This window comes from Pangasianodon hypophthalmus, chromosome 3, assembly GCF_027358585.1.
Source record: "Pangasianodon hypophthalmus isolate fPanHyp1 chromosome 3, fPanHyp1.pri, whole genome shotgun sequence".
NCBI lineage: Eukaryota > Metazoa > Chordata > Actinopteri > Siluriformes > Pangasiidae > Pangasianodon > Pangasianodon hypophthalmus.
In genome coordinates, this window is record NC_069712.1 from 19,340,180 (window position 1) to 19,364,426 (window position 24,247).

The window sequence follows — 24,247 nt, forward strand, 5'->3', positions numbered from 1 at the left end:
AAAGAAGCTAGCCGTGTCATGTCTGTGCTGCTCGTGTGTGAGCTCGTTTTCTCCTGCTGTACAGGTCGCGGTGTCGGTGATGAGCACAGCCATGAAGTGAAACGTGAATGTTGATGAGGCGGAGGCGCGAGGCTGGAGACTCAGCCAGAGGACATGATGGTAATGTCGGGGTGGATGATCCTGCCCATCAGCCTGCCCGTCCTCACCATCACCGGCATCTGGGTTGTGTGAGTGCCCCTGTGTTCCAAGACACACACTGTGTACATCTAACACTGTCCAAATATTAGCACTTTATGTTGCTTTTGCCTCTTAGGATGCATGAGTGGAGTATGAAAACAAACGTGCATGCCTGCTATTGGCTATCTCTAAACCGACTTGTTCTTGGATATTTGTTAGAATAAATGCAGTGTATGCTTCCTGCTGTAACTGTTATGCTTCAAATTGAATCTTAGAAGCTTTTAATCTTGTGGTTAGGTTATGAGGTACAATCTAGAGAAGAGTTTGTAAATGGCTTGTCAGGAATGGGATCCATACTGAGTAATTTTACAATTGTGTATAGATGACCTCTTGTAGCCATGAGATTTGAGATGTCCTGACACAGGAACTGTTATAAATCACTTTTGTGTGATGGGTTTTATGTAGCCCAGGGCATATTGTTTGACACTTCTAATGTGAGATATTACACTGTTATTAACATGGTAATATCATTGCTGGGTGTTATTGATGTAGATGTAAACCTGTAACTCTAGCTTATCTAGGCGGTCAGAATGTGAAAAGAGACATCAGTGTGGATAACAATGCTGATACAATCCTAGACCTGCAGATATTTATATATAAAGCTGCCTTGGCATTATGAGATACAGTCTCAGAGGAAGGAGGAGATACATGCACTGTGAGGAAGAATAGGCCACAGCAGTAATCAAGAGTTTAGGGTAAAGGTGTTATAGAGGGCAGCGGGTTGTTATGAGTTATGAGCTAGAGTTTCTCATCACTTGCAATGCAGATCTAGGAGGTAAACACTAAACACAGTTTTGTCTTTTTCTTTTACGTTGTGATAACGGTATACAATTATCTCGCCACTAGAATGCTCCCCAGTTACTTATAGTGGATTTATGATTGGTGCGTTGTTTCTAAATGTACTCGGGATTTCCCTGTCTCCCTCATGTTGCAAGGCAGGGATGGTTACGTAAAACATGGGAGAAGGAATACAACACAGGGGTGGAGCACTTACCCACACTTTCCAGAATACGTCAACCACTTCTCATTGGCTGTCAGGCAAGCTCGAGCAGAGCTTTCCACGTCTCAAGTAGTGAAGGATGGTTCCCAAAAAACGGGGCCTAACTTGTGCTGTGCCCTTAAGAACTGCTTCCTGTTGATGAATTCTGTTTACTGGTAAAAAGACAACTGAAATTATGGCTGTACAGAGGGATTTATTGAAAATGTCAGTCCTTCAAATACAGCTACAACATTCTGTGTTGTAGATTAGATTGCAGTTGTTTTTGGTCCAGTGCTCACAGAATCTTCAGTGCTCAACCCCCAGTTAGTCCACCAAATGTTTTGTTTGTTAGTGTGCATAATTTAGACCTAGATCTGTATTTTTGAAACCATTCTATTTAGATTAAATGTCTACAGAAATGTTTATATTTAAGTTTTCTTTGGATTTGAATCTCTGACATGTGGTGTCCCAAAACCGCAGGCATTTAGAAGAGAGGGGAGACACATGACCGTATCAGGTTCTCATTGTTTGTTATTGTGACAGAAGATCTGTTTAGGCCGGTTTAATACTTTGCAGAATGTTCAATCCATAAACTTTAAACATGTATGTAAGACAAATATGTAAATTAACTGAAAACAGAGTGTTTTTTTTTTTATAAACTTTACCCCCCACACCATCTTCAGAGTAGTTTATGAGTTTTGTCTACAGCACATGATGCAGACTGGCCTGCTCTGAGGCATGAGGTTTGGTTGATGTTTAATGTGTCTAAATCCATGCTTTTAACTCACAATTAAAGATAAGGTTTTCGTACCTGTGTTGTTACTCTTGAAAAAGCAACACTCAGCCATCTGCTTTCAATGCTACAGTGTCTGTGGTAAATGGCTGGGCCAGTGATGTTGGTGTCAGTGGTGACCTGGTAACAGTTTGGGTGATTATTCACAACAGCGGTTGAGGCAGATGGGAGTTTGTTTATTTACCAAATGCGGTTTTACTCAGTGTTTAATGGTAGTGGGGTCTGAAAGTGAATCCCACTGTGTGTATATACATACATACATACATACATACATACACAAACACACACACACACAGAAACAGATGCACTGAGAGATGAAAACAACCCTAACTGGCATTTAGCCTGTTTCTGACCCTGCAGTCTGTCAGATGCAGTTGTACTGGACAAATGTAAATTATGTGAGCTGGGTAAATGAGACATGCACTGACAGCTTGGTGATGAGGGCATATACATGCGTGTCCCTTATGTTGTCTATGTTGCCTTGGAAGTCTTATGAAAATGAGAATGTAGACATTCAGGAGCCAAGCACTGACTGCCATCTGATGCCCTTTTGTTCACTCACATCACTAGAGGGTCATTATGACTCTGGACTGGACATTCTGTGACCTTGCTGCATCAGCACAAGAGAAGATTTAAATATTGACACAGTGCTGGTGAAAGGTAAAATCAGTTGAAATCCTCGAGATGACTTACCTTTTCTCCAAAAAAATACAGCAAGCAAATTAGCCAAAATTGTAATTACTCTTAAATGCCTTTTGTGGTAATCATCTTTCATTTATGTGTCTCTTTATGTGTTCTTTCTCAAAATTTGTAGTTTGTAGTTTTAAGTATTTGAGACGAGAAGTATTTGAGAAGAAGTTTCATTTTTGAATCTGCATACTGCCATTGAGCAACAGCATTACTAACACCCCTGCTTCATGAATTTGCTGTTATGTCTTTTACATCAGGTATGCCATGGCCCTGTATAACCAGCATGTTTGTCCTGTGGATAACTGGTAAGAGTCTGACTTTATGATTCTTTACATGTCAGTACACTGCACAGTTGTTTGTGCAGAAACATCTATTCCATTTATTACAAAAATCTGTTATACGTTTCAGTTAACTCTTTATCTACTCTAGATATGTGCCTTGTGTGTTAGGTTGCTATCTCGGATATTGGTTACTGGGACCACCCCAAACCACGTTAACCAAATAATGCTTTGCTTCATCCAAAGTATCAAATCGCATATTTGATACTTTGCAATATAAATTGCAATATTTGTACAAGGCACAGCTTTCCTATATTCTGAATGTCACTGCATTTCACTGTAAATTGTCAATTACTCAGGAGAAAGTGGTCAATGATGTGATTTGTCACAGATGTAAATTTGGTAGAACCCTAATTATTTGGTTTGTTTTTGCTGACATGGCTATAAAAATGCAGTCATCCTAGCTCTGTATTGTAACAAACAAATGGTCTGATTAAAAAAAGTGGATAATCTGCCTGGTGTAGGTTCATGCTGTGTAAGGAATGGATCTCAGATGAGCTCAATATGGTTCACGTAATAGTTTAATCAACACTGTTTACACTTCTTAGATTTTGTATTTGTCTGTGAATGTGTTTCAGGTTATATAATCAGTCATGTGAGGAAGATTTGTCCATGCAGAGCGGACCAACACTATGCTGTACTCTGGACCATGTGCCACTCATCAGGTCTGTCTGACAAAGCCTAATTATTGTTAAAAGGTCTCTCTTCTTTACAGAAAGGGGCGTTAAATAAATGGGTGTAATATATGGCATATTTACCATAATTTCATAAAGTATCTATTATCTCATTAAATAATACACATTGAACAAAGTATGGGTCCTAAAAGTGACATGTAGGTACATTTAACAACCTCCAACTGGAACTTGCTGTGGCTGATTTCCACTGAGGTTCTAGGTGTCATGCTGTGAGCGTTGGTATAAGGAACAAATATTACAATTATTATAATTAAATATTATAGTTTTTGATGACAAGTGGCAAACTTTGAAAACATTTCACATGAATGCGTAGCGTAGGCCTGTATGTAGTGCTCAGTCTTTTTTTTTTAAATTCTATTTATCTATTTTTGCTCTCACCACACAGCAGTAGGTAATTTTTTTTTTTTTTTACACTGTAAGATTTTTATCTTATCTTACTCTTTTATTTTATCTTACTCTAGTATAGAGAACCCACTTCCCAAAAGGTAACCAATGAAAGCAGATCTTTGTAAGAGCCACGTGTATTTGCCTTATCATATTCTTGTCTGCTGCTTATGCAAAGGAAAGGTGCACTTTTAACTTGAAGGCATTTGTGCATTACTCTCTTCTTTAGTATGCTGACATTAGGTTCGCACGTCACAGGGTTCTTGAGTTGTTATTAAGAGAACATAATAAAAGTTATTGCATGTCATGTACATTCCTTCTACACAGTGTCAACACATTTCTGGTTTTTATGCTGTTTCTCTTCCCTTTTTTCCCTGAGATGTCGCTTGTTTCATTTCCTGCCATAACGTTTTTTTGTAACAGACAAATAGTCTGTTACAAGTGTGTAAGAGGTAGGGAATGAGAGAGAGCACGAGAGCTAGTGTGAACAGGAACACAGGAATATTCTAGCATATTTGTTTAGTGTGATGTTTTCTGGCACCTTGGCGTCACAGTTAGTGTGGATTCTGAGAGATGTTTTCTGTTGAGATGGTGGCTAGTGCTTCTGCACATGGTTCTGGGCCTGCTTACCAAGCGCTGTCAAAACAAATTTAACTGTACAATGATATTTATTTTTAATCACTTAACACAATTCTTTTGGAACTTTTTGGTGAAATGAGGGCAAGGGCTTAAAATAAATGCATGGCATTTATGGCATACTTTATTTCCCCATATAATTATAGTGACATTATATATAAGTACATTTTACAATGAGCAGGAACTTGCTGTGGCTGATTTGCAAATGCTGTTTTATTTATCATGCTGTGAACTATGAAGATTCAGTGCCGCCTTTATGCTAATCAAGAATATAGTGAACATATACAATCAGCTTTGCACCTATGGTGAAGATGGATAAAAAGGTTATGAAAAATGTCTTTGGTTAATTAGCCTCCTGAAAATCCTACACTGAAAATATAAGAGAAATCAAACCTTTAGCTGAAGTAAATATGTAATGGGAACAAAAGTCTGTCATCAGCTCTACAAGCAAAGTACTTCTGAGGCCAAAGGAGCTAAAACCTTCACCAAAACTGGACAGTTTGAAGATAAGATATAAATGTCTCCTGGTCTTTTTCCAATCTTCCACTGTCTAGTTTCAGTACATTGGAAGCTCTTGGCCTGTATGTGCATGATTTTATTCATTGCACTGTTGCCACATGATTGATTGATTGGATAATTGCATGAATGTGTACGTGTGCAAATGGATGGTGGGGAGTGACGTTGAAAGTGGTTTAAGCTAATATTCCTATTCCTGTTCCTATTAAAGGGGCCAGTGAGTGTATAATGTAGCGTGACTGCTCTTTGTTCTATCTGTGGCAGTATACTGTAAATATTTGAATGCATTTATATCAATTTTTAAGTAATTAAAATTTCAAAACACTTTTCAAAGGAATTTGATAGCCCTTGCCAGGCAAAACAATTCCACTGTGTGTCCTGCTGGTATGAAGGTTGGGTGTGTGTGGAAGAGACTGGGTGGGTGTTTATACTAGATTCCCAGCATCCCCTCTTCCTGGCACTGAGGTGTAGTGAAGTGGGTAAAGGGTCAGACTCAGTGAGAGACACATACATGCACACTTGAGTCTGCAGAAGACATTTAGGAAGCCCATATCACATGTATTTTTAGACTGTATGTTGTTTGACCTATATATAAAAAAGTAAATGATGTAAATTTGGATGTGAGCAGTATTGTGTATCATGAAAAGGAAGACAATAGGTTGGCAACTTACAACAGAATCCTTTGTTTAAAATGAATTGTGGTGTTGCAGTGAATATAGAACATATATTTTTTGGAAATTTTGATGTATGATATGATTTTTAGATAGACTTTTGTCAGTCAGATTTATTTTACCTTCATTTTATTTGACTTAAAGCTACTTTTATTCTGGTTTGCATCCTCCTCTTTAGTGCTGTCTTGTTTGTCTTGTGGTGTGTGAGCTGATAGCTGGATGACTCCTTTGTCCTTTGTACTCTTTCTCCTTCTGCTGTTAATGCACTTTTCCCAGGATTCCAGTTAGGTTTTTTGTGTGTGTCTGTGTTTTCAGCCCTTAAATTTTTTTCATGGAGTATTGTTAAATGTATGTGCAGAGCTAATAATATTTTATCTTTATTCTGTGCTGACTGTGAATAAATGCTTCAGGGACAGTTCCTAGCCTGGATTTGAGAGCCTCAGTGTTTAACCCCTGCACTGGTATGTGTTTATTTGCAGTAAGTGTGGCACACTACCTCCAGAGAGCTGCTTCTTCAGCCTTATCTGCAGCACAGGATCCTTCATGGGTGAGTATGTGTTTATTATGCAGGACATCATGTGTAGGTCATTTGAAGATATTATGTCTCATTTTAATCCCTTCAAAAACAGTTTGGATTTTATTTAATTTAGTAGTTAAATATAATAACAGACCATAGGCAGAAAAAACTCTGCCTATAAGTACCTTGTACTTTATATTTAGGATGTTTCTACTACCACAAATACCTTTCTGATACTAGAAATGAAAAGTAACAGCTGTCCACCTGTGTGCGTGTTCCAGTTTGTGTATGACTGAGAAATGAATCAGACACTGAAAATCAAACTACCAGACTGAATAAAATTGCATGTGGCATGTGTTAGTCTTGATATGAAAGTATGTAATAACCTCAGAAACGCAATATGAAGTGCTTTTGAATAGCCTGCGTACACAAGACTCTGTATGTAGGTTAGCACTTCATGGTGCCTCCTGTATATACAGTGCGGGGAAATAATTCAAACATGTTTTTGCTTTTGTTATTTAAAATAGTTCTTCCAGTATATTTATCCATGTTAAATTTACACTGATAATGTCTTTTGAGTTGTACTTGTAAATATAAACAAAAAAGTATGTCTGCATAAGCATAAAAATATGTTTAAATATCAACATTATTAGGGAATATATTGAATATAAAAAGTCTACACACCCCTGTTGAAATTACAGGGTTTTGTGATGTGAAAAAAAAACAAAACCAAGATGTCAGATTGTTTTCCATGTTTAATGAAATATAGCAAAGTGAAAAAGAAAAAGTAAAAATTTACAATAACCTGGTTGCATATGTGTGCACAGCCCTTAACTAATACTTTGTTAAAGCACGTTTTGCTTGTAATGCACCATTCAGTCTTTTGGGGTAAGATTCTAACAACTTGGCACATCTTGATTTGGCAATTTTTTCCACTCTTCCTTGCAAAAATGCTCCAGATCTATCAAATTGTGAGAGGATCTCCTGTGCGCAGCCCTCTTCATGTCATTCCACAGGCCATTCCGGAACTTTGATCTTCTTCTCCTGAAGCCATTCCTTTGCTGACTTGGATTTGTGCTTTGGGTTGATGTTGTGCTGGAATGTGAAAATCTTTTTTCAGTTGTCTAACAGAGGCCTGCAGATTTTGTGCCAAAGTAAATTGGTATTTAGCAGCTATCCATAAATGTATTTATTTATTTATTTATTTTTGTGAGAAAGGGCTTCTGCCTAGCTACCCTACCCCATAGCCCAGAAATGTGAAGAATACAAGAGACATGCAGGGAGTGACCATTACTTGCCAGATGTTCCTGCAGCTCCTTTACTGTTGCCGTTGGTCTCTTGGCAGCCTCCGTGATAAGTTTTCTTCTTGTCCTTTTGTCGATTTTGGAAGGACATTCTGTTCTTGGTAATGTCACTGTGGTGCTCCATTTTCTCCACTTGTTGATCATGACCTTCACAATGTTCCATGGTACATCTAATGTTCTGGCAATTTTTTGTACCTCTCTCCTGATGAGATCCCGTACATACTTTGTAAGCTCTTCGCAGTTGGATGAAAACATCAGGAAAAAAATCCTACAGAAACAGCTTTCTGTAAAAACAATCTTTATTTGAGATTAATCAGAATCACTTAATTCATATGATAATTACTTTTTGAACATGAGTTTGAATGTTATTATAAATATTATTATCAAACATTTATGAATGTTATTATAAAAGGGCATGCACATTTGTACAACAAGGTTATTGTAAGTTTTTTGTCTTTCTTTTTTTTCATGAAACATTTCTATTAGTTTTTCACTTCAATTTTGTTGGCTGCTATATTACATTAAAGGTGGTAAAAGATTTGACATTGTTTATTTTGGTTTCGTTTATTACGTCATAAAAACCTGCAATTTTAACAGGGGTGTGTAGACTTTTTTTATCCACGGTATATGTAAAGGTTACATTAAAAAATTAAGTTCTAGATATAAATGCTGCAAAAAGGTCTTGTTTAAATTGCACCTGGTATCATAATAAAAGATGTTGCCTTTGATTTGGAAGATTTCACTTCAAGTAGCAATCATGGTGAAGGTGAAGGAGCTTTCTAAAGTTCATTACTGAACACCCCACAAATGGAAAAAGCTACAGTCCAATTGTCAGTACAGTTGGTTCAATAATATGCAGGATGGAAGTCCATAGAACCATGGACAGGTGCACCATGTAAGATTGCACAAAAAGCTCTCAGCCTAAAGATAAGGAAGGTGAGAGAGAGGACACTTGAAGTTACTAGAAATAGTTGCAGGATGACCTGAAAGCAGGAACAGGAGTTACACAGAGAACAATAAGCAATGAACTGCACCACAATCATCACTGTTCCTACATCCCATGCAGACTCCTCTGCTAAAAAAACGAAGTGCGGAACAAAAGACAAAACAAAAAAAAGAACTCAGTAATTAGGCAGTAATTCAGCTGCTTGTGTGTGGAAAAGTAGGGTTTCATGAATGCCATTTCCACAGGGAAGTGTGGGTACAGTTTGTGTGTAAATTTGAAGTGGATATATACACTGGAAGTTCATTAAATAACAGAAACAAAAGTGTCTGAATACTTATTTTCCCTCACTGTAAATCATGTTGACACTAATCCACACTTCAGATTTTATTCGTGCCAAAAATGAAATTGATTAATAAGGAAGCTGTTGGTGGAATTTGCATATGTGCTTATATTCTATGTTCATTATGCAATGTTGATAAATAAGGGCCAGTGTAAGTTTTGCTGTTCACACTGTTGTGAAAACAAAAACAAATGCATATATGAGGAACAGGATCATATTTGAGTCAGTTCTTTCTGCAGTGTGAATGTAGCTTTTCAGTCCCAAGAGAAACAAAATGAGTCTTGATCCACACATTATCAGTCATATTGTGACTTGCTAAATTTTCTAAATTTGACTGCACAATGCACACTTGAGAACAGGGTGTAGGTCCAGTATTGCATGGAAAGTGGTATTTAACATACCCAGAGTCTGTGGCAGCCAGGTGTGTATTTTGCTGCAGGACTAAGAACTCTTTTGTGTTGTGTTGCTGGTGAAATATGACCTTTGACACAGTTTAGCCCAATAGTGATGTCTCTGCTAAAACATGGAGGACTACTTACTGATACTTGCTGTTACTGATATTTCCAGTCAGTCAAGATGTGGTTCAGTAAGATGGTTACATTGCAGGAAGACATGGCCCTGAAATGGCAGAGCTTTTTACCACAAGGCCAGAGAGTTTCAGAGGGAAAAACTTGATGGTATTTTTGTCCACAGACAAAAACAGCAGTTTTTCAACCTTTAACCTACAATGGTTGCTTTTTCTAGTTAGAACATGCAAGCTAGCTAAACACTAACCCTAGGCAATCAGATTCCACATTATAGAGTTCCTGGATTCCATACCAATTACAATAAAATGCAGTGTCATTGATGTTAGTCTGGGAAATTTAGGCTTGTCTAGTCATGTCTTGGTAAGTCCCATGTTCTGTCAAAGTTGGTTATGCTGTGTGGGGGAAGCATGTTTCAGGCTGATATCAATAGGTTACCAGTCCAGAGATAATTAAATGGTTATTTCAGCTTAAGCTGTTAGTGAGTAAGCATGAAAGTCACTCTCCCTGCATTTTGGTTTTTGGAGTGCATTTCGGAGTGGTTTGCCCAATCACCCATTCTGCTTATCTCCACGAAAGATCAACCTAGACTAATCAGCCATAACATTAAAACCACTGACAGGTGAAGTGAATAACATTGATTATCTCGTTACAGTGGCACTTGTCAAGGGGTAGGATATATTAGGCGGCAAGTGAACAGTCAGTTCTTGAAGCAGGAAATAGGGCCAAGTGTAAGGATCTGCGCGACTTTGGCAAGGGACAAATTGCGATGGCTAGATGAATGGGTCAGTGCATCTTCAAAACGGCAGGTCTTGTGGGGTGTTCCCGGTATGCCGTGGTTAGTACCTAGCAAAAGTGGTCCAAGGAAGGATATCCGGTGAACTGGCGAAAGGGTCATTGGCACCCAAGGCTCAATGATGCACGTGGGGAACAAAGGCTAGCATGTCCGGTCCAATTGCACAGAGGAGCTGCTATAGCACAAATTGCTGAAAAAGTTAATGCTGGCTATGATAGAAAGGTGTCTGAACACACAGTGCATCGCAGCTTGCTGTGTATCTGCAGAGCGGTCAGAGAGTCCATGCTGACCTCTGTCCACTGCTGAAAGTGCCTACAGTGGGCACGTGAGCATCAGAACTGGACCATGGGGCAGTGGAAAAAGGTGGTCTGGTCTCATGAATCACAGTTTCTGTTACATCATGTGGACATCCGTGTGCGTCGGTTATCTGGAGAAGAGATGGCACCAGGATGCACTGTGGGTGGAAGGCAAGCCGACGGAGGTAGTATGATTCTCTGGGCAATGTTCTGCCGGGAAACCTTGGGTCCTGGCATTTATGTGGATGTTACTTTGCCACGTACCACCTATCTAAACATTGTTGCAGACCAAGTACACCGCTTCATGGCAATGGTATTCCCTAATGGCAATGGCCTCTTTCAGCAGGATAATGCACCCTGCCACACTCCAAAAATTGTTCAGGAATGGTTCGAGGAACATGACAAAGGGTTGAAGGTGTTGACTTGGCCTCCAAATTCCCAGATCTCAATCCGATCGAGCATCTATGGGATGTGCTCGACAAACAAGTCCAATCCATGGAGGACCCTCCTCTCAACTTACAGGACTTTAAGGATCTTCTACTAAAATATTGGTGCCAGAGACCACAACACACCTTCAGAGGTCTTGTGGAGTCCATGCCTTGACGGGTCAGAGCTGTTTTGGCAGGACAAAGGAGACCCACACAATATTAGGCAGGTGGTTTTAATGTTATTGCTGATTGGTGTATACAGGTTTGTATTCGTGCTTACATTGTGTAGAGAAGACCTTGTGAAGTGGTTTTGTAGGAGTGGTTTTCCAGTCTGTTGAGACACTACACACTAGCAGAATTAATACACTCACTGCTTGTATAGATATCTAGTAGGACTTCCTTAGAGGAGCTGCTTGTGCTCCTTTCATGGCAGGTTACATAATAATCACTGTTTTTCACTCTGTGGTGGAGCTCTTGCTGAAATGAGTGGAGCACAGTAGGAAACATCCATCAACATTAGAACACAATAACAAAGCACTGCAGGAGCTGACCTAGGCCTCTGGAGACACACAGGCAACCTATCATCATACCCTAAAATACTGCTTCTCTCTCTTCTTTCCCTTATTCTGTGTGATCGCTGGGTGTAGTTGGGCAGCTTTGAGAGAGACACAGAGAGATGTGGAAGCCCTAAATTGCCATGATTTTCTTAACATTGTATGTATTGCGCTTGCCCATTTGGCCACACATTTGTTTTTTGTTTTTTTTTACGATGCTATTAATGAGCATAAAAGTTTACATCCAATGTGACAAGTGTGTGTTGTCAGTATTTTTAATTTGACTGAAGGATCAGTTGAAATGTTTTTTCCAACTCTATAATACTTCCTCAGTGCTGTCAGTGATTCCCAAGCCCTTTAATGCAGTGGCTTCAGAAAGTGCACTATATGGCCAAAAATTTGTGGACACCTGATGATCACACCCACATGTGCTTGTTGAACACCACATTCCCCCTTTCTGTTATGATAACTTCCACTCTTCTGGAAAGGCTTTCCACTAGATTTTGGAGCATGACTGTGGAGATTTCCCCATTCAGCCACAACAGCATTAGTGAGTTCAGATACTGTTGGTTGAGGAGGCCTGGGGTGCAGTTGATATTCCAGTTCATCCCCAAGGTGTTCAGTGGGGTTGAGAACAGGGCTCTGTACAGGACACTCGAGTTCTTCCACACCAACCTTGGCAAACCACATCTTTATAAACCTTGATTTGTGCACAGGAGCATTGCTGGAACAGGTTTGGGCCTCTTGTAACTTTACAGCATACAGAGACATCTTATACAATTGTGTGCTTCCAACCTTGTGGCAAAAGTTTGGGGAAGAACCACATATGGGTGTGATGGTCAGGTGTCAACCTACTTTTGGCCATATAGTGTATTCAGTCCCCTTTACTTTTTCCATACTTTATTGTATTGGATTAAATGTACTTTTTGGCTATTAGTGTACACATAATAATCCATTATGCCAAAGTGAAAACATTGTAAAAGCACCTTTGGCAGCGCTTACAGCTTTGAGTATATTTCTACAAGCTTTGAACACCTGGATTTGGGGAGTTTTTCCCATTCTTCCTTTATGGATTATAGTGTGTAGAATAATGGACAAAAATCCCTAAATTTAATCCATTTTAAATTAAATCTATAACACAATAAAGTGTGCAAAATCTGAAGGAGTCTGAATTCTCCAAAGCCACTGTAGACTATGTGAAATAAACAAGAATGTTTTTCTGTTATTCCGTAAATTTAAAATTTTCCACTGTTAAAGAACTAATGTCTTCTCTCTGCAAGTTACAGCCATGTAATGGCACCACCCACAAATGTGTCTTATCAACTTTAACAGGCTAATTAATGTGCCAAGTGGGTGGCTACCACAGTTTTATTAGCACTCATGTTGTGGTTTGTTCAAATGTGTACTAAACCTTGCTTGGTCAGTTAGATGGCATCAGCTGTGGCTGCCTGAGCAAAGCAGAGGATGGTGCAGTGCAGATGTTGCCAGCACTGTAAAGCTAAATTGGAGAATTGCTTAAGGGAGAACTGCGTAATATGCCTCAAGCAGCTTTGTAATACTTGGCATACTTGGAATATACTTTGAATGGGTTGCCATGCCACCACAGTGTACAAACCATTTTTATTATGATTTAAAACAAGTCAATAATAACTCACAATGTTCCAAGTTTAGATATTTTGGAAGTCAAGTGGCACAGCTGTCAAAGAGTTTGATACAACTGTCACAACTAGGCATTTCGTTGTCTTGAATATCGCAAAATACTGACGAGACAAATTTGCTTCCCTGAGGTTTAATTTCCATTAAATTTTCATTACGAGCTCCACCTTGTCTTACACACTAGATAGGAGGTAATAGTAGTAGTAGGAGGTAGTAGCATACAGTACAGTGTGCGAAGTTTGCGAGTGGGAACCAAACATGTTTACTTAAAAGTGCACAAAGTTAAGATAATCATAAGGAATGCATTATGGCACATGTCCTGATCTGTACAGTTCTGGTAAGCGTGACACACTCGTGCATTTCTGGTTCGTCAATTGGGATGATGCATTTTTCTTGTTTCTGTTTGAAGGCTGGTAGCCATATAGCTACATTATAAGCAGATATTGAGGTGAGAGCCAGTGAAGTAGATTGCTGGAGTTTACTGCAAAAGAAAAGTAGATCAGAATTTATAATATAAGGTGTAAGTTTGTCCTATTATGAAACAAAGGAATGCATTCTCTGAAAACTTTTATTATAGTCAGCATAAAAACTGTTATTACCTAATAGGCCATACACTTTAATAGTTTCTGATAGCCTTTCTTTTTCCTATAGAAACATCATATTCTAATTTCAGAGCCCATATATTAATCAATAGAATATGTTAAATGAATGAATGAATAAACAAACAAACAAACAAACAAATAAATAAATAAATAAGAGACTTTGATTACGGCCCTTCTAGGTCTCACACAAATGCTGATGTGGCCCATGCAGAATTTGAGTTTGACGAAACCACGAGAAAGCAAGACGGCTGCATTTGTTTAGAGTCAAACACAGGGTTATTTGTCTCTGAGGTGCTCATATTACAGTGGTTTGATTTGGTGTCATTACAGAATGAATTAAAATTAAAATTTTTAATATACTGTTTTGTGTCAATATTGCCTTGTGAACCCTGTATTGGGATATATCTTGTGTCGTGGCTTTAATGTATCGTTTCATGCCTAGTCCCAACAAGGCCATAGCCATCCATGAACAGGAATCAATCAGAGCATAACTACATGAATGAACTGTATTCACATACAAAAGCAGCCCTTTTTGTAAGTTATAAGTGCCTAACAGTTATAACAACCTACCATATGATTTGTTGTTGTTGTTAAAATAACATTACATTCATGAATGAGTTTTTAATAGAACATTTTAAGAAGGAGAAGGAGAGTGAAGGAAGGAGAGATGGCTAGTGAATAAACCTGGTGGCCTTTTCCTGTCTTACTGCCTCATTCACTGGCTCTGGCTCTGACCCCTCTCAGTCATCTGGGAGGAAACCATGAGAAAGCAAGACTGCTGCATTTGTTTAGAGTCAAATGCAGGGTTATTTGTCTCTGAGGTGGGGTTTGTGCTACACAGGAAAATGATGATGGCCAACAGCAGCATGTGTCACAGAGAACCTCTCACCCCCTTTTTTCACGTCCAGCTTTCTCAGGATAAGAAGTCAGTTCTAGGAAATGTGCACACACCCTTGCCTCTTCAGAGCATTGACCTTTGATGATCTGCAATGCAGTGATTGACTTCATGTTGGTTAGATTGGCACATGTGTTTTGCTATACCATCCTTCCATGGATATTTTTAGCTGTCTGCGAACTGTGATGTGTGCTAGATTTACATTTGTTTCCTGTTGCTGTATTCACTACGTGTCCTCTACAGTGGACATAGCCACAGCTTACGTCTATTACTAGACCTGTCGAGAACAATGCTCTTGAGACCTCACTCCAACCAACATTCTAAGCTAATGGTGTAAACAAGCATTTTTTTTGGCTACAGCTGGGCTTTGTTAAAAAGAATAAAGGCTAATTTCCTTTGCCCGGACATCTTGTTTCTTTTTCCATGCTTGTAACTTGCCTAACATCTCTTAAATTATTTAGGTCCTGACAGGAAAGTGTGGTGCCCACACACATTCTTAGAATTTGTTTTTATGGTACTTCTCCCATGGAGTACCATTTAAATGAGACATCTGCATGCAAGGTTCTATATCTGGATCTATTTCCTTTGGACTGTGAGATTAATGAGGCTGTTACTGGCATTAAGACAAGAGGGGCAGTTTTGTCCCCACAGTTTTCCCTAGCTGACTAGCTCCAGTTACCTCTCATTAAGTATTAACCCAACAGAGTAAACAGCAGAGCAGACCAGAGTGGCCGGCCCAGATAAGAGCTCTAAGCACATAACAATCAACCTTGTTACCCCTGCCATAGGCCTCCTTTCCCTTCCTGCCACCTCATATCCTCACTCTTCCAGGAAAAAATGAATAATTTCTGGGGAAACAGCAGACACAGGTTTTTGTCGTGCAGAATCTGGCACAGACGAATCAGACCAGGCAGAAATATACATAACCAGTGCAAAGCGCACATGCCTGGAAGACTACAAGGCATAATTAAAACGGACAAATTGTAAGGATTTAAATCTGAGGATTATTTCTTAAATGCTATTAGGATGTGATAATCAAATTGTATATAGGCATTATTAAAACAGTGTCTAGCTATATCTTCATAATAGAGAGTAGCACCCATCTATATCGCTCCTGTGTTCTCTCTGTGTGTTTATTCTCTTTCAGTTATGGTGATAGTTTTGCTGCATTATGCTCATGTGATTGAAAGGCGCCAGAACTGCGTGTTAAACACAGCAAGCCTCTCCACTGGCTGGATCTGCTCTGCAGGACTCATCATGGTGGGCAACTTCCAGGTGAGAGCAGTGAGGCGTGCATAAATAGCAAGTACATCCTTGCTTGGAGATCTATAAACTGTAGCATGAGTGAATAAATTTTGTTTTCCCGAAGTAGCAAAAACAGTAACTATTGGAACCAAGAGCTCAAAGACCTTATTATAACTTTTGAACTGTGTGTCCTGGGTCGAGACAAGTTCAATGCACCCTATGACGTCAATTTCTGCCTATTAAATTTTCCACCATCCTGGATTTTGTCAAAAACATTTTTTTTGCTACTCCTCCTACAAAATTTGTCCCATCATCACCAAATTTGGTACACGTCATCTTCAGAGTAAGCAATTTTTAATAGTCCAAATGGTTTGTCCGTAATGGGCCACCATTCTGTTGGTGAAGCAACCAAACAGGAATTGAGGCGTATCTCAGCAATGACTTTGTGCACTGACACGAAACTTGGTAGGCATCTTAAGGACTATGACGTGAAGCTACCCAACAAATTTTGTGCCAGTGACACCTACTGTTCAAAAGTAACAATAACATGCTATAAAATGCTTACATCTAACTGCCATTTTTGCTACTCCTCCTCCAAATTTTGTCTAATCATCACCAAATTTGGATCACATCATCCTGACACCTGTCTAAACAATGCTGCAGCAATGCGACCCTGCTGCCCATTTGTTCATCTAGACCTTTCCTCCTACACTCAGAGAATTCCACCACTGTCCGTGGTCAAAACATAAACATCATGAGTGAAACTACAAATCACTTTCGAATCCCTTTGCCTAAAGTTATGGCTCTGCTTTCCTGTGATTGCTTAGGCAACAATTGTAGCGTGTCTGTGAATGTGTGGCTCATCGAGTCTGGGTGCTTGGCCCCCGAAAATGCTGCCTGCAGCTTTAATTTATTACTGCGTTACTTTTGTAATGACAAATACCATGCCATAAATGGTTGCAACACTTCCACCTTGTTTGTTGTTAAAAGATGTGAGGTTTATACTTATAACTAGATTTAGACCAAGTGTATTCCTTTAAAAAAGCAGAACTATATAATGCAGTTTAAACCATGTTTCTATTAGACTAGGAAAAGTAGGGCTATAGTCCCCGAATGAACCATGCACAAACACTGGAGTCAGGTATGTTATGTTTAGGAAAACTCAACTGTAAGTTAATAAGGCTGCCTGCAGATTCTGATATATGTTTACTAGATTGACTGTGTTAATGCTACAGTGTTGTCTCTAGTTTGAGAACAAAGTATAGGCTGGCTTATCCTAGTTTGAATAGGAAAAGGTTTCTGTGTGCAGTCATCCAGACATCAGTAGGACTGTGACCAGGTCATTATCAGCAATACGAGCCATAGACACTAACTTGTTTCTATGAGTCTTAGCAGGTCACAATCATCCACTCATGTTCCTAGTTACACAGCTATTCCCTGCTGGTCAACATTGCCAATCTGTCTGTTTTTATAGTATTAGACAACTACAGAACCTCAAAGATTAGGATGCACCCCATCTCTGTTCTAAAACATACATCTCTACTAAAATCTGTAGATGCAGTTATGTCCATAAACATTTGGACACCGACAAAGTTATTGTTATATAAAATGTATGCTTTTTGAGCTGTCCACCAGTTGTTTCATGGCCAGGTGTGTGTTATTCCTTCATTATTTCACAAATGAGTAAGCAGATAAAAAGGGCTAGAGCTGATTTCAGTTGTGGCATTTGCTGTTAAAAGAGCTGTCACATACCCATCAGAGAGATAGCAGAAACATTATGTGTGGACACATCAACTATTTGGTGCATTTCTTAAAAAGAAAGATTACACTGGTGAGCTCTGGAACACTGAAAGGCCCAGGAGACAGCTATGGTGGATGATAGAAGAATTCTTTCCCTGGTGAAGAAAAACTCTTTCACAATAGTTGGCCAGATCAAGAACAACCTCCAGGAAGTAGGCCAGGGGTTCCCAAACATTTATGGGCAAATGGACATTATGAATTTTCTGTGACCCCAAGCCTTGACCACCCTTAAAACATAGGAATATAAAATAAAATAGGATTACACTAACATTTGATACTTTCTGAGTATCTTATGGTACATTACATGTACATCTGGAACATTTAGAAGGGACATTCTCTAGATTGCATGTCAGAGCCAAAACTTCCCTGTCTGTCAGGTTTCAAAGCCTAACTGTAAAATGTTTAGCGATTTCAAGCACGGCTATTTTAAACACCATGACAAGCTCTGTCTTTCTTTAAAACTTTCGGCTGCCATCATGATTATTGTCATGGGCTGCACCTCAAATCAAAAACTCTAACCTTACATTCAAAAGTGTTTACTAATTTAGAAAATCCAGAAGACTGGTATGCAAAACAGACCTTTCAGTAAGTTTAAAGCCACAAAATTCAAAGACTAATAACTAATAGGAAAACCGGTTAGTGTTAGTACTCAGTAATGGTCTAGAATTTGAGATACAATGCTAGTTTGTTTAGTGGCGGTAGATGGACAGGGAAATTTTTACTTGCATTTTATGTGCTTTTTTACAATAGTGCAGTGTGCCAGGATAGTGAAACAGACTAAAATAAATATACCCTATTAAGTTAAATGTGGCTTGTCTGAATGTGACTCCTGTGTACATTTCAAAATATTAACAATTAATTAATAAATCTGTAAAATAAATTTATAAATAAATTGAGTTTCTCTCACAATCTCAATTTTAAATCAAATGTCCCCTAGTCGGGGAACCCCTGAGGTAGGCGTAACATATTTATTGTTAGAGCTTGCCTAAATTGATCATAATCTTCAAGTAGTTGCTAATTTATATGTGTAGTACATGCAAATCCATGCTGTTAATTTGTAGCTAAAATTTTGATTGTGCTACAGGTTATGCTGTAGTTTGTGTTTCAAAATCTTACTCTATGTGCCCCTATATAAATTTGGGCACTGGCTCATCTAAAGGTCTTTGCATGGCCCCACAGTGAACTGTACATATTGTGCTGAGTAGAGCTACTTGTTCATGTGCCACTGGAAGTAAGAAATAGACCAAATTGGTTTAGATGAATGCAACTGTCCTGTTTAATGTGTTACACTTTAATCCACTACTGGGGAGTTAGCCATGTGTTGCTATGTTTTAGCTTGTGTGTACACGTGCATGTGTGTGCAAGAAAGTGTTTACCGCTTAATATTGAACTGACCTTCTGATGCTGTATCCCCTGTAGCTATTGTTCTCTTGCTCAGCTGAGATGGAGTTCTACCCTGTCTTACTGTTTTTCTGTCTTTGTTTTTTTTTTTTTTTCCTCGAGGGCTGTTGTATCAAAGCTGTAGTTCACAGATTTGTAAGAGGCCCTGTAATCCTCTTGGACCCACAGAGAATCACTGAGCAAAGAGCATTGTTTTACTCTGTGGAATTGACATCTTTTACCATTAATTATAAATCAGTGTTGGCTCTTTAGTTGGCTTAGGGTTTTAGGCAGCTGTAATGTTTGGACACTTGGCTGAGTGCCCAGCTTGCAAGCAATGCAGGGAGGTCGGCCAATAGGGCACCAGACAGACATTTTTATGGGCCAGTTGCTATAGAGACAGAGGGGGAGAGCAAGTTCTCCTTCTCATAGTGTAACCGTTCACTTCTTAACTATACAGATTCATCAACTGGATGTCTGAGAGAGTATACCTATTGAAACGTCCATTCTTAATCTGTTCCTTTATCTAAGTATGAAAAGCAAGAGTCTAACTTATGTTTGGAGATTCTGCAGTTGTATTACTTGAAGTACTTTAAAGATTGTATGTCATTTTGGAAATGATTACTGCAGTCTTGTGTCTCCAGGACATTAAAATCACTTATTTGCATTGATGTCTCTATGTGTGGAAAGCAGCGCTGAGTGCCAAGCACAAGAGTTCCATGTTTGGTTGGAATACATGAGGTCTGCAAACCATTAAGTCTGAATGTGTGTGCGTGTGTGTGTGTGTGTGTGTGTGTGTGTGTGCGCGTGCGTGTTTGTGTGGGAACTTTTCCACACAGAGTCTTTTAGGAGGGATATGTGTACACAATCTACTCATACTCATCTGTTCACATTGCTACTACCTGCCATATAGTGCTCTACTGCGACTGCTATTAACGCAGACTGAAATGTAAATAGAGTTTCCTGCTGCCAAATAAGCCCCCACCTCCCTAGCCAGTTCATAGAGGGAAGCTGAATCCAGTGAAGCCTTTGGCTCTCATGAGGTTTTTGACAAAACATTATTTGTGAGTTGAGTTCTAAAATCTTTCAACAAGTCCTATACAGTCCTTGTCAGGATTTAGTTTGAAGGATTGATGTATTGTGTCCTAATAACTTGGTGAATATGTTTACTATGATAACTTGTGTTGTGAAACCAAAGACTGCCATCTGATGGAACAAAAAAAAAAAATGTGATTTTTTTTTTTTAAGCATCCTTTGTTACGAAACAGGGGAATTTGCTGTGTGCTTAAATGACTCATGGGTACTGTATGTGTGTTGAGTTCGGAATGAGAAACATCAAACAGACAGGCGAGCCAGAGCGGGAAAATGAATTCTGGACACCACATCTGCACCTCATCAGCCAGCCTGCCTGTACTTCTAGAGCATTCCGCTGAGATGCTCACCATGCACGATGTCCGTATAGCCAACTCGCTGCCTTCAGCCACCAAACATGTGTGATACACATTATTTCTTCAGGGAAGGTTATATAATAGATCTTTTTGGCTATACTTTCGCTATGACCAAAATTTTATAAATAGATTTCTCAATCATCCATGAAAAAGGACCTGGGAAGACAAGGTCTGTGTAGGTAGAGTTGTGCAAGGTGTGAGGAGCTGCAGACTCTAACAAACCTGCCTGTGCATGTTAGGAAGGCAGCGCCACGTTGCACATTCTCTCCCCCAATTAGTGACATTTATAGACTTTCAAAACATACTGCAGATTTTTCCTTCCATTTTGTTTTCATTCCTAACTAGGAAAGAAACGTATATAGATATCAAAGTAAACCATACTTTGATGACAGGATTTCAGTGTAAATCAATAGTATTTTATTTTCACTTTCCCCAGAGGTTAAAGAATCCACCTTAAATAAATCCAGCAATTTAATCCAAATTGTTCTGAAGCTTGGCATTTCAGTCATGACATTTCAGGGATGAGACGGTCTAGATGTTATTTAGCAATGTATAAAGCAATAGCAGCCTTCTTACAGTTTAACAGTAAGGCAGCTTACTCATGAGTTACTCATGAGTTACTCATGAGTTACTCATTAGGGGACAGTCGTGGTCTAATGGATACACATTACAACCTGAGGGTCGTGGGTTCGAGTCTCAGATCCGGCAGGGATTGTAGGTGTAGGTGAATGACCAGCGCTCTCTTCCACCCTCAATACCACGACTGAGGTGAGACCCTTTAGCAAGGCACCGAACCCCCAACTGCTCCCCGGGCGCCACAGTAAAAAAAAAAAAGGCGGAACATGGAGACACTTAAGCCTGCTCTTGAACCCGCTGCACACCCGAGAGCAGAGGACACTTAATAATGTGTAAACAAACACTGAGGACATGCATGCTCCTTGTGGGATTTAGCACCATTTACAGTTATGAGGTAGAGAGTTTTGAGCATAAACTGTAGGAGTAGTTCCTCTCTACGTCTAGCGACAAGTTATGTGGAAGAGAGTTTAAAGGAATAGGTGCGCTTTGCTGCTCTCTGCTGGTTAGGTTCACAAGCAGTTTGTGGACCTACAGCTCATAATTAATCTGAGAATAAATTGCCATTTTAACGAAGTTAATCCCATATTTCTGTGTCTCAAAGGCATCAGCTTCACATGCTGGATATTTCCACACTAAAAGATAGTTTACATTAAAGACACATGTTGTATAGGGGAACTTTTACAGTCAGCATCATACAGACCTGTTTGAAATGTACTGACTGAGTTTGTTTTCCTCAGGCTTCAGAGCTCCATACCACAGCTCTGTGTACTGAGTGCTGAAAATAACTGCCAGAGAAGTCCATGCACACGGTAATTACCTCTTGCGCTGCATGGTGCTTTTAACATACTTTTGGGGAAAACTGTTTGCGCCCCACTTGGGAACTATATGTGAAGTTTATTTCTAACAACTGGTTCAACCTTCTGCCTCATATAAACCACAGAACCTAAATAATCCTGAATGCTAACATAGAGGAAGTGTTTAACACATCACCGTGCTTGATGCTGTCACGACACACACACTTCAGTGGAAAATACTACTAAGGTTCTACCTTTCTTGTATGTTTGGTGAGTGGGGGTGGTCATATTGTGATGAATGTGTGTAGCTTATATAAAGATCTGTACAGCACTGTTGGGCAGGAGCATGAGTTCAAGTAATTTACATTTACATTTATGGCATTTGGCAGACGCCCTTATCCAGAGCGACTTACAAAAGTGCTTTGAAGTCTATCAAAAATACATTCTGATACTGACTCTCTAGGTCACAAACTAGGAATACCATCAGTCCAAAAACTCTGTTGGGGAGGTAATAGACAAGCGCTCAGACAATAAAATTTTTTTTAAGTGCTATTTTAAGTACTTTAGGAAGAGGTAAGTCTTTAGACGTCGTTTGAAGACTGCCAGTGACTCAGCTGTTCGGACATCTAGGGGAAGTTCATTCTACCACCTTGGTGCCAGAACAGAGAAGAGTCTCGATGCATGCCTTCCTTGTACCCTGACAAATGGTGGGACCAGTCGAGCAGTGCTAGTTCAAATTTCAAAGTTATCTCCATTTCCTAGCAATTAGATAGAGGGCATCCCCACATTTTAGATTAAGTAGCTTTTACTACTACTATCATTTCATTTTCTTAATGTGTATGCTATATATTTTCAATCAGTTAAGCATTTCTTGTTGGTTGGAAGCATGACGTACATACATGTATGGAAACATAACTGCTTTATCCTGGAAAAAATCTTGAGCAGCTTTTTGGATTTATTATTTAAAATTAGTAGGGGTGTTATCAATCATGGATTTAGCTGTAATGTAGCTAAGGTACTCTTATACCTTGCGTCTTGTAGAGAAGTAGGCTACATTTCTCTACATTTCTCTATGAATTTTGTAGCTTAACTAACCTGTTTAAAGTATTGCTAAACACAGACATTATCGACAGGTACGTGAATATAGTACAATTCATAATGTACATGCACTCAGCTTTGGATGTACTTAATACTCTAGATATTGCGTTTGTAAACAAAGCTGGTTGGGTATCTGATTTGTACATGGACCAGGCTTTTAGAACAAAAGTACTTGTTTGTAAGTCAAGCAAATTGGTGTTTTTTGTGTTTTGTTTTTCTTTTTTTTTGGTGGCCTGTGACATCAATGAAGCCTGTGGTATGGGGACTTAATAGGAAATAACACACAGAGTGAGAAGCGTGCTACAAGGCTGTCAAAGTACTGTGACGCCTTAGTTAGTTCTGAGTTGTGTGTTATTACATATGCTGTATGCACAGATATGAACTGCAACATTGCTGTTTGCTAATGGCTATCAAATGTATCTGTCTCTATTTTTCTATGCTGCAACTTTATCGTGATTTAGATCATTATTTGGATCACTATTTAGTTACAAAGTAAAATTATGAAATGTATTATCTTGTGTGTTCCAGGTAGATAACGCAAAGGTGTTGCACTATGTTGGGGCCGGTGTGGCTTTTCCCACCAGCGTGCTGTTTGTAAGTGTGCAGTCTGCTCTCACTTACAAACTGGCCAAGACTCAGGGTGAGTACAATATGGGCCATCTCCGTCTCATCATGACCCTGCTGGCCTTCGTAGCCCTGGTACTCAGTATCCTACTCTGTGATAGAAATGTCTTATATACTATATACTTATTAACTATATAACTAATGTAATACACTATATTAGTTATCCAAAGGTTTGTGGACACCTGACCATCATACTCTTATGTGCCTTTTGAACATCCAGTTCCAGTAACAGCTATAAAAGCCTCCACTCTTCTAGGAAAGCTTTTCAGCTTTTCAATGTGGCTGTGGGGATTTGTGCTCATTTGGCCACAAGAGTCTTAGTGAAGTCAGGCTCTGATGTTGGGCATGGTGCACAGTGGGCGTTCCAATTAATCCCATAGGTGTTCAGTGGAGTTGAGGTCAAGGCTCTGTGCAGGCCAGTCAAGGTCTTCCACATCATCCTTGTCAAATTATTTCTTTATGGAGCTTGCTTTGTGCGTAGCAGT

At 39.3% G+C, this 24,247-nt stretch overlaps 1 protein-coding gene across 6 annotated transcripts in view; it reads left to right on the forward strand.

The window, feature by feature from the left end:
- The window catches only part of zgc:154058 (Transmembrane protein 150A-like), a 28,125-nt gene that overhangs the window by 381 nt on the left and 3,497 nt on the right, over positions 1-24,247 (forward strand). Inside the window, exons 2-8 of one of the 6 annotated variants that reach the window (XM_026939360.3) lie at positions 65-227; positions 2,957-3,004; positions 3,616-3,702; positions 6,419-6,486; positions 15,945-16,072; positions 21,984-22,055; positions 23,667-23,805. In XM_026939360.3, the coding sequence (XP_026795161.1) occupies positions 154-227; positions 2,957-3,004; positions 3,616-3,702; positions 6,419-6,486; positions 15,945-16,072; positions 21,984-22,025 (447 nt within the window). In that variant the 5' untranslated portion in view covers positions 65-153 and the 3' untranslated portion in view covers positions 22,026-22,055; positions 23,667-23,805. Of the gene's footprint in view, positions 1-64; positions 3,005-3,615; positions 3,703-6,418; positions 6,487-15,944; positions 16,073-21,983; positions 22,056-23,666; positions 23,845-24,247 lie in introns of those variants that run through there. The other 5 variants (XM_053232429.1, XR_008301408.1, XM_026939343.3 and 2 more) reach the window with 5 other exon arrangements.